Below are 11,595 nucleotides of genomic sequence, written 5' to 3' on the forward strand. Positions count from 1 at the left end.
TCCTCCCAGCTTGCCCAGCCTACGGCCCATGCTGGACGTGAACTACCTGCCTCTGACGGACATGAGGATAGCCAGGACCTTCTGCTTCTCCAACCTGGGCCAGGCCCTGTACCTCACCTCCCCCACGGAGTTCCAGAGGATCACCTACAGCCAGGAGACCTGTGACAATCTGCAGGTCAGATCAAAGGGCTTTTAATTAAAATAAGTGATATACAGTATGTCAACCACGGCTTAACGCCTGAATTATTGCCCACTTGATGATGTGCTGGCTCTCGCTGCCTATCTATCTACACGTTGGGTTGTGGCGGCCATTGGGAGCCATGTGGTAGGGTATGTGATTGATTGATTGATTGATTGATTGATTGATTGATTGATTGAAAACGTTATTAACAGATTGCAGAATGGGTACAATACAGTACAGCTCAAAACAAACAACTGCTAAGAGGATGAAGACCAGAAAAATACTTTCGTCTTGTTTACATCAGGGTCCTCCATTTTCAATGAATCAAGACATTTATGACATACAAGACATACAGATATACGGTACTGTGTAAGAAAGGAAAGAGAGAACATCATAAAAGAAGGGGAAGAAGGGTAGGAGGGGTGGGTGGGGGACACTGTACAACTATACAAACAAAACTGTACATTGGAATATTGACAAGACCATACTTGGTAATTTACTGTACATTGGAGGGGGTTGTGTTCAGACATTTACGTTGGGTTGTGGTGGCTATTAGGGGCCATGTGGTAGAGTATGTAGCATCTATCTATCTACACGTTGGGTTGTGGTGGCCATTAGGGGCCATGTGGTAGGGTATGTAGCATCTATCTATCTACACGTTGGGTTGTGGTGGCCATTAGGGGCCATGTGGTAGGGTATGTAGCATCTATCTATAGTATCTACATTGGGTCTACAAAATATTTGCAGTGTTGTAGTGCTATTCTTGGCAGTGGGGAGCTACCTACTGTGTGACTGTAATTATAGACGGTGAGCGTCGAAGAGCCGTTTGAAAGAAGTGAGGAGGCCGCCCCCTGGTGGCTACTGTTTATATAATGGTTTCGCTGTAGGTCTGTGTGCTGCTGCACCTCCATGGTCTGTTGTTGAAGACATCTTGATGTGAAGCTTCTTTCATTCAGTTGCGAAAACGCTGAAGGATTTTCATTCCTCAGTTTCAGATTTCTTTCCTAAAACTGCAGTCAGTGCAGCTTTTTAACTCCGCTTCCACACTGCTGTTTAAAATGCAAGGTGCTGCATAATAAAACACAGAGTATCAAATAACACCGGATCAACAGAACCACGCAGGGCAGTAAAACCTAAGTCTTTTTGTATACTAGGGCAGGGGGTGGGGGGTAATTTGATGTTCTACATGCTGCGTTTCTACATGCTGCGTTTCTACATGCTGTGTTTCTACATGCTGTGTTTCTACATGCTGTGTTTCTACATGCTGTGTTTCTACACGCTGTGTTTCTACACGCTGTGTTTCTACACGCTGTGTTTCTACATGCTGTGTTTCTACATGCTGTGTTTCTACATGCTGTATGTTCTACATGCTGTGTTTCTACATGTTGTGTTTCTACATGCTGTGTTTCTACATGCTGGCTGTGTTTCTACATGTTGTGTTTCTACATGCTGTGTTTCTACATGCTGTGTTTCTACACGCTGTGTTTCTACACGCTGTGTTTCTACATGCTGTGTGTTTCTACACGCTGTGTTTCTACACGCTGTGTTTCTACACGCTGTGTTTCTACATGCTGTGTTTCTACATGCTGTGTTTCTACATGCTGTATGTTCTACATGCTGTGTTTCTACATGCTGTGTTTCTACATGCTGTGTTTCTACATGCTGTGTTTCTACATGCTGTACACGCTGTGTTTCTACATGCTGTGTTTCTACATGCTGTGTTTCTACACGCTGTGTTTCTACATGCTGTGTTTCTACATGCTGTGTTTCTACATGCTGTGTTTCTACACGCTGTGTTTCTACATGCTGTGTTTCTACATGCTGTGTTTCTACATGCTGTGTTTCTACATGTTGTGTTTCTACACGCTGTGTTTCTACACGCTGTGTTTCTACACGCTGTGTTTCTACATGCTGTGTTTCTACATGCTGTGTTTCTACATGCTGTATGTTCTACATGCTGTGTTTCTACATGCTGTGTTTATACATGCTGTGTTTCTACATGCTGTATGTTCTACATGCTGTGTTTCTACATGCTGTATGTTCTACATGCTGTGTTTCTACATGCTGTGTTTCTACATGCTGTGTTTCTACATGCTGTGTGTTGTTCTACATGCTGTGGTTCTACATGCTGTATGTTCTACACGCTGTGTTTCTACCTGCTGTCTGTTCTACATGCTGTGGTTCTGTGTTCCTGCAGGAGATGCTGGGGGAGCTGTTCACTCCGGTGGAGACGCCAGAGGCTCCTAACAGAGGCTTCTTCAAGGGCCTGTTTGGGGGAGGAGCCCAGTCGCTGGACAGAGAGGACCTCTGTGAGTGACACCATGCACTCCTGTAGTATAATTATTAACCCTTTCACTGCCACACGACAGATGGTTAACCACTAATTTTGGACCTCCAGCCTTATTCCCTACTTACCATGCTGTTCTTCATACTGCATACCCACAACTCCAGCTAGTTAGTCAGACATATATTTGGAACTTACTCTTGTGTTTACTATTTTATTGAAATTATTATTGTATGTATTATTATTATTATTATTATTATTATTATTATTATTATTATTATTATTATTATTATTATTATTATTATTTGTAAGTTGCAGGAAATTACAGCAAATGGCTTTAAAAAATGATTGCCTCAAGGACGGGGGGCACAGCCCCCCTCCGGACCACCCCCTACTTGTGACTCAGCAGCACCATCTTGTGTGAAAGCCCCGTGACGTCGGCGCTTGTTTCTCCTCGTCTGACGTAGTCGGCGAGACGGTGGCCGGCAAGGCCTCCCGTAGCCTGGCCCAGCACATCCCGGGCCCGGGCGGCATGGAGGGCATGAAGGGGGCCGCCTCCGGGGTGGTGGGGGACCTGGCCCGCGCCCGGATAGCCCTGGACGAGAGGGGGCAGAAGCTGGGCGAGCTGGACGAGAGGACGGCCGCCATGTTGGCCAGCGCAGACTCGTTCTCCAAACACGCCCACGACGTGAGTAGAGACGACACGCCTGAATCCAATCCAGGTTCCAGAACAGAACCCTGTTTTCATGATTTTAACTGAGGGTTTGGAGAAAGACAAGAAACCTGGACTCATACTAGTGATGCACCGATGTGAAAATTGTGGCCGATACCGATAACCGATATTAATATTGCTGTTCTGGCCGATACCGATATTTACCGATGTCGATATCTCTGTATAGAAAACACTTTTTTATGATGATCAAATAAAGAGCTATTTTCCAAAACGCATTTTTTTTTTTTTTCTTTTTTTTTTTTTTTTTTACTTTTGTAATTTATTTTCAGAAATGACAGATATTTTGAAACTATTTAAGGCCAAAACATGTAAAAAGAAGAAAAAAAAAGATTAAAAAATTAATATCGGCCCTATCTTGATATCGGACCGATACCGATGTGTAAAAAAAACTGCCATATCGGCCGATATATCGTGCATCACTAACTCATACTGACGAGTATATTATTCTTCATTCATTCAACCTTTATTTAAACTCCAGGGACACTGAGGTTTACACTACAGTGACGTTGAGTTTACAACTACGAGAGATAGAATAACACAAAGATAGTAATCGGCAGGATAAAATCAAGTTAAAATAAGATAAAAACAGGAAAGGCAGACTCAAAGCAATTACAGAATGATGTACAATGGGGCGGCTGGGTGGCGCAGCAGACATTGCGCTCATCACCAACGCAAGAGACACCGGTATCGAATCCGGCTGTCGGCGTTGCCTCCGGCTATGGCCGGCCGTCATACTAACTCAATTGGCAGAGTTAGCGGGTGGGAAGTCGATGGGTAGTAATCTGGACGTTGTAAACAGCGACTCCTACAGGTCGGTTGGGGCGCCTGCACAGCAGAGACAGGAAATAGCGGGGGTAGTGTGAGCCTCCCACGCGTTACTCCTCGCCAAATGAGAGTCCGCGCTGGCAGGTGAAAAGATGCGACTGGCTGCCTGCACATGTATCGGAGGGGACATGTGACGGGCTTCTATCCTCCCTACAACCGGCCAGTGGGGGGCACATGTGAGCAACATTCAAGACAGGGGAGGGGAGAATTGGCACGGCTAAATTGGTATGGGAGAGAAAAAATAGAAAAAGTAGGAAAAAAGTGGATACAAAAAAAGAATGATGTACAATGGTTATTAATTAAAGCTATAAATTGTATATATTTTAAGACATAGGTCGCATTCACACCAGAGCTGTTTTGTCCGCTTTAAACGCAGCGGAGTTCGTTTCCTCCGATAGTCCGCTTGGTTTGGGGTAGTGTGAAAGCTCATTCAAACTCTGGTGTGGACCAAAAAAGCGAACTCTGGTCCGCCTGAAAACGTAGGTCTCGGTTCGCTTCCAAGTGAACCCTGGTGCGCTACGTTTGTGGTGTGAATGCTCATCAGACCAAACGCAAGACCAAATATAGGAAGTGACCCGATAAACTGTACATCTTGAGTAGAAGGAAACAAAAGAAACACTGCGGCGCGCACTGCAAAACAAGCACGCGGCGTGGAACATGTCTCGTGGACAGAATGAGGAGGTAAAAGCCTTGATAGAAATATGGTCAGACGAGCTAATTAAACAGCTGCTTGTGGCCACTCACAAAAACAACGAGGTGTAAGTTGTTTAGCGAGAGAATGATGGCAATGAGCTTCAATCGAACAATCGACCAATGTCACATCAAAGTTAAAAAACTGCGTCAGCATTTCAGAAATATATGAGAATAATGTGTGCGCTGGGCTGGCCGCTGGGCTGCTTCGCAGAATAATGTGGTGTATGTGTGTGTAATGTGTGTGCGCTGGGCTGGGCTGCTTCGCAGAATAATGTGGTGTATGTGTGTGTAATGTGTGTGCGCTGGGCTGCTTCGCAGAATAATGTGGTGTATGTGTGTGTAATGTGTGTGCGCTGGGCTGCTTCGCAGAATAATGTGGTGTATGTGTGTGTAATGTGTGTGCACTGGGCTGCTTTGTAGAATAATGTGGTGTATGTGTGTGTAATGTGTGTGCACTGGGCTGCTTTGTAGAATAATGTGGTGTATGTGTGTGTAATGTGTGTGCACTGGGCTGGTTCGCAGAATAATGTGGTGTATGTGTGTGCGCTGGGCTGGTTCGCAGAATAATGTGGTGTGTGTGTGTGTGCGCTGTAGAGCTGTCCCCGAAGCCTGTTTTTGGGATTCTATATATATCCAATAGACGAACGCCCTTTTCGATCGTGTGACATTGTTCAGAAAGTTTGGTGCACTTGACAAATTGCAGTGTGAAAGCAAACCAGAGTCCACCAAACTATATGTGAAAGCGACCATAGTCTGTTGAACACAAAGACATAACAACACAAGCGCAGCACAACATATTGTGGGTGACTTAAGCCAGGATTAACAATATACAAGAAATAAAAATAAATAAATAAATAAATAAAGGTAATATACAATGGAACTAAATGTATGTCAGGATAATCGATCAAAAGCAGACAACAGAAAATCAAGTAACTTCAAACTAAAGTGTTTTATGACCATCTAACGTTATTGTTATTGCCTGCATTGCTTTTACCATTTTTCTTATTCTCTGCATTGCTTTTATTCTGTCTATTTTATGCAAATTGTATGTCTACATCACTGCTGTGAAACACTTTGGGCTGCAGTTCTTGTATGAAAGGTGCAAATAAAGTGTATTATTATTATTAGGGATGTTCGATATTGGCTTTTTTACCGATATCCGATATACCGATATTGTCCAACTCTTAATTTCCGATACCGATATCAACCGATACAGATATATGCAGGGTTTCCCCGCCAAAAACACTGAATAATTTCAGGTAATTAACATTACATATCTCTTGTTGTGGAATTAACACAACATTATGCATACTTTTGACAATAAATAAAATAAGAATTTGTTCTTACTTGCTTGCCTGGGTAAATAAAGGTTAAATAAATGTAAAAAAAATAATAATAATAATAATAATAATAATAATTTGAAAACCGATACGATAATTTCCGATATTACATTTGAATGCCAATATCGGCCGATAATATCGGTAGGCCGATAATATCAGACATCCCTAATTATTATTATTATTATCTACCCAGGGCCTAACATCTACCCAGGGGTTGGACACATTTGGTTGCCCAGGTGTCAAGTCTGCACAAATCATGTGAAATGAGACTCTTGAGCAGGTTGGCCTCCCAAACTAAAAAGCATGGACACCAAGACAAACAGGAAGTCCCATGTTTTACCTGATTCTGTGCCAGCTGGTCACCTCACACTACTAAATGTGACCAGACTTGATCTACCAGTCACCCAAAGGGGTAAACAATAAAAACCTTACTAGGCCTCAGGTAGGGCTTACTATGCCTCAGGTAGGGCTTACTAGGCCTCAGGTAGGGCTTATTAGGCCTAAGGTAGGGCTTACTACGCCTCAAGGCCTAAGGTAGGGCTTACTAGGCCTAAGGTAGGGCTTACTACAGTAGGTCTAAGGTAGGGCTTACTAGGTCTAATGTAGGGCTTACTAGGCCTCAGGTAGCACCTGGCTCATTATCCATACAAAGGCCTCATGTTTTCTTTTCTGTATACATCCTATTAATCTATCCCCCACTCTTCTCTCTCCTCTCTTCTCTCCCCCTCTCTTCTCTCCCCCTCTCTTCTCTCTCCCTCTCTTCTCTCCCTCTTCTCTCCCCCTCTTCTCTCTCCCTCTCCCTCTCTTCTCTCCCACTCTATTCTCTCCCCTCTCTTCTCTCTCGCTCTCTTCTCTCCCCCTCTCTTCTCTCCCTCCTCTCTCTTCTCTCCTGCTCCCTTCTCTCCCTCTCTTCTCTCTTTCTCTCCTCTCCCTCTCTCTTCTCTCACTCTCTCCTCTCCCCTTCTCTCCTCTCTTCTTCCACTCTCCTCTCTTCTCTCCTCTCCCCCCTCTCTTCTCCCCCTATTTGCTCTCCCTCTCTTCTCTCCCCCTCTCTTCTCCCCCTCTCTCTTCTCCCCCTCTCTCTTCTCCCCCCTCTCTTCTCCCCCCTCTCTTCTCTCCCCCTCTCTAATCTCTCCCCCTCTCTTCTCTCCCCCTCTCTTCTCTCCCTCTCTTCTCTCTTCTTTTCCCCTCTCTCTCTTCTCTCCCTCTCTCCTCTCCCTCTCCCCCTCTCTTCTCCCTCTATCTCCTCTGCTTCTCTCCTCTCAGATGATGCTGAAGTATAAGGATAAGAAGTGGTACCAGCTCTGATGGGCAGCGTGTGGAGGAGCCGGTAGAGACTCTGTAATCATGCACACCACTTTATCAGAGGAGCTGCACATCCCCTCTCTCTCTCTATCTCTCTCTATCTCTCTCTCTCCTCCTCTTCTTCATTTCTTCTCCGCAGGAGGTCTGCTCTTTTACAGAATGATGCTTTCTCTCAGTCTCAGCACAATAACACACACTCACACACACACACACACACACGCACACACTGCATTACCTCGGTATCGCCACTGGGGGGCGCAGAGGAGGAGCGAGTAGATCCGTCTGATCCCGACGCTTGGAGGAGAAACGGCAGCAAAAGAGGAGCTCTTCTGCGTCTCTCTGTTTCTCTCCATCTCACCTGAGAGGGAGTTCACTCTCACCACCACGCTCTCTCTCTCTCTCTCTCTCTCTCTCTCTCTCTCTCTCTCTCTCTCTCTCTCTCTCCAGGGCCAGAAGAGAAAGACCTTATATCACCACCACACACACTCACCCACATACATATATAATGTACTATATACTATACTGCTGTTTTGTTCTGGAAAAGGAAAGACAATTCTGCAAAACAAGTACTCGTGGCCTGATCGCTGTTGTTTTGTTTTTTTCTGATTTGTTTGTTTGTTTGTTCTGTTTTTTTTGTTTTTTTTTCACTCTGCCCTTTACGGTGTGGACCAGGGCTGTGGACAACACAATGTAAATTGACACAGCTCCGGTGTCGAACACACAGGACTTACATGAGGAGAAAAGTCTGATGAACCCCCCCCCCCCTCCCTATTTAAATCAAGTGAAGTCAGCTCTGTGTTAAGTGTCAGTAACTATAGCAACGCTCTCGGACGAATGAAGGAAGGACTCGACTCCTTTGCGTTTTCCTTAGTGATGTGTTTTGGAGGTGTGGGCCTCTCTGTTCTTTTGTCTTTTTTGTTTGTTTTTGGGTTGTTGTCGATTTAGATTTTCTCTCCTGAAGGATCTGTCGAGCACTTAGAGCAGAGTAACGGTAGGAAGATCCACCTGAGGGATGGCGGATCTCGTCGCCTCTCTCTCTCTCTCTGAACAAGGGCTGGTAGTACGCTAGTTATCACAGATCACTCCTTTTGGAAACTTTTTTTTTTCCCTATCGGATCGTGTCAGGCAATTATGTAAGTAATGTTTGTGACGCCAATTATGAAGCCGTTTTGTTTTTATTTTAGATATGCTTATTTATTGGGAAGAGATGGTAGAAAACAAAGAGTCTCAAATGTGAGGTGCATAAAATCTAAAACGTATTATAATTTTTTATTATATACAAAATCTGTAAAAAAAAAAAAGAAAAAAAGTGTCTCTATATGAGTTAAATACACAGAGTGTGCAGGACATGTTTACCCCTGACTCAAACAGTTTACATGGATCTATCTGACACAAGGAAGCCCGTAGGCCCCTGAAGGAGGGGTATAGTTCTAGTTTATCCGGGGGCTGCAGCTACTGTGTGTCTTGTGTGAAGGATTAGTCGGTTAGCTATGTGATGATTATTCAACTTAGATTGCATAACTATATATTTTGGTTACGATTTTATTTTTCTCCCTCATGATAATTTGCCATACGGATTCTATCTATACATTTTTTTATTTTCATTGCCCTTTGAACATTCTTTTCATAGCCGGAGTTGATTTTGCATCGTTTTTAAAGAACCAGTACAATGATCGTCTGTTTGTGTTGTTAATGTTAGGAGTGTCGTTTGTTCAGCTTCAGATACATGTATCATTTGATTTGTTTATACGTGTTTTAGTTCACCCTCTCTGAGCCAACTCTCAGTATGTTGAGGGGGCGTGGCTTAGTTCACCCTCTCTGAGCCAACTCTCAGTATGTTGAGGGGGCGTGGCTTAGTGCACCCTCTCTGAGCCAACTCTCAGTATGTTGAGGGGGCGTGGCTTAGTGCACCCTCTGAGTACAGCCAACTCAGTATGTTGAGGGGCGTGGCTTAGTACACCCTCTCTGAGTACAGCCAACTCTCAGTATGTTGAGGGGGCGTGGCTTAGTGCACCCTCTGAGTACAGCCAACTCTCAGTATGTTGAGGGGGCGTGGCTTAGTACACCCTCTCTGAGTACAGCCAACTCTCAGTATGTTGAGGGGGCGTGGCTTAGTGCACCCTCTCTGAGTACAGCCAACTATCGGTATGTTGAGTGGGCGTGGCTTAGTGCACCCTCTCTGAGTACAGCCAACTCTCAGTATGTTGAGGGGGCGTGGCTTAGTGCACCCTCTCTGAGCCAGCTCTCAGTATGTTGAGGGGGCGTGGCTTAGTGCACCCTCTCTGAGCCAACACTCAGTATGTTGAGGGGGCGTGGCTTAGTTCACCCTCTCTGAGCCAGCTCTCAGTATGTTGAGGGGGCGTGGCTTAGTACACCCTCTCTGAGTACAGCCAACTCTCAGTATGTTGAGGGGGCGTGGCTTAGTGCACCCTCTCTGAGTACAGCCAACTCTCAGTATGTTGAGGGGGCGTGGCTTAGTACACCCTCTCTGAGTACAGCCAACTCTCAGTATGTTGAGGGGGCGTGGCTTAGTACACCCTCTCTGAGTACAGCCAGCTCTCAGTATGTTGAGGGGGCGTGGCTTAGTGCACCCTCTGAGTACAGCCAACTCAGTATGTTGAGGGGGCGTGGCTTAGTGCACCCTCTGAGTACAGCCAACTCTCAGTATGTTGAGGGGGTGTGGCTTAGTACACCCTCTGAGTACAGCCAACTCAGTATGTTGAGGGGGCGTGGCTTAGTACACCCTCTGAGTACAGCCAACTCAGTATGTTGAGGGGGCGTGGCTTAGTGCACCCTCTCTGAGCCAACTCTCAGTATGTTGAGGGGGCGTGGCTTAGTGATTTTTTTTAATTTATTGCAGCAAGATTACATTAAAAAATAAAGTTCACTTTTATGAAAAGGAAAAAATATATATTAAAAACATACTAATTTGTAATGTTAGCAAACTCGCTTCCTCACTTGTTCGTAGACTAGATAAGCTGATATCCTTTCTGACTGACAGACTGATGGGCCAATCAGGGAAACCTGAGTAGACGATGCAATCTCGGATTGGATATTTGAAATGGTTAGATTCTATCGATTCGATATCCAAGGGGATTGTAAATCAAAGGGCATCAGTTATAATTTTCACAACAACAACAACAACAACAACAACAACAACAACAACAGCAGTTCTAACATTTTGGGTAAAGTTACATCAAGATACCTTCTGTTAAAAAATGCAACGAGATTGAAAAACACGATTGACATTGTACTGAATCTTTAAATGTGTAGGGGGGGGGGGTAAACAAGGCATGTGTCTTTTCACAGCACAATGGAATCTGTAAACCCCGTCTTCGTATTCGTAGCTACCAGTAGAAACGACCAATCGCCACAAAGTGTTCCCGAATAGTCCATCGGTCGCCATCTTCTCCGAACCATCCAATCAAAATGATCTTCTCTCTTTCTCACTATCTCTCTCTCTCTGCCTATCACAATGCATATGCTAACCTCTACCTACGTGTAAATCTGTGTGTTTGTGAACATGCATATATTCAGGAATATATGTATGGACGCGTATATTTATAATATAAGATACAGTATATCACAATAGGTCTTTTGAGATTTTTTTTTTTTTTTTTTGCTTGACAGTGTTTTTTTTTTTCCATCAGTGTGATTAAACTAGACTTCTATTGTAATTCGATTTTCTACGGGGATATGCTGCTATTTGTGTCCACGTGGGAGCGTCATCCTTCTTCCGTTTCTTTTTGTTTTCGGGGGGGGGGGGGGGGGAAACAAGAGAGAGAGGTGAGACTTCGTGTCGCTCCAGATTGCTGCCAAAATGTTGTACATAATCGGGACAACTGGGACACAAATCTGACAGTGCGGGTTTTTAAAGGCAACGTGACGTTACGTTTAGCGGCCATCTTCTTTTCTGACACCAAAGAGTTGCTTAATTTCACAGAGTTGTCTTGGATTTCTATCTAAAGCGCAAAAGAGTCCCGTCTGGTTTTTCGATGAACACTGTTATGTCCGGAGGCCCTACTGTGTGTAGAGAGGGAAAGAAAATAGATGGGGGCCATGGCTCGTTCTCGCAGACGCCGTCGCCCTCTACGCCGCCCTCTACGCCGTCCTCTATGCCGTCCTACACTGCTGTACTTGTACTGAAAAGGACAGGAAAAGGTGGATTTTTAAGTTGGCAGAATTTAACCTCACTCTTACTATACTGTATACTACTGAGCTGCGTTTATTTTTT

The 11,595-nt window shown here is 44.6% G+C and overlaps 1 protein-coding gene across 1 annotated transcript in view; it reads left to right on the forward strand.

Moving 5' to 3' along the window:
- Positions 1–11,086, forward strand: part of stxbp5b (syntaxin binding protein 5b (tomosyn)) — a gene marked incomplete at its 5' end in the record, with an annotated part of 106,376 nt that extends 95,290 nt beyond the window's left edge. Inside the window, 4 exon segments of the mRNA XM_084310376.1 lie at positions 10–175; positions 2,379–2,490; positions 2,933–3,153; positions 7,323–11,086. Coding sequence (XP_084166502.1) covers positions 10–175; positions 2,379–2,490; positions 2,933–3,153; positions 7,323–7,364 — 541 coding nt within the window. The 3' untranslated portion in view covers positions 7,365–11,086.
- Positions 11,087–11,595: the final 509 nt, after the last annotated feature.

Source organism: Notolepis coatsorum, assembly GCF_963971535.1.
Source record: "Notolepis coatsorum genome assembly, chromosome: 3".
Classification (NCBI taxonomy): Eukaryota; Metazoa; Chordata; class Actinopteri; order Aulopiformes; family Paralepididae; genus Notolepis; species Notolepis coatsorum.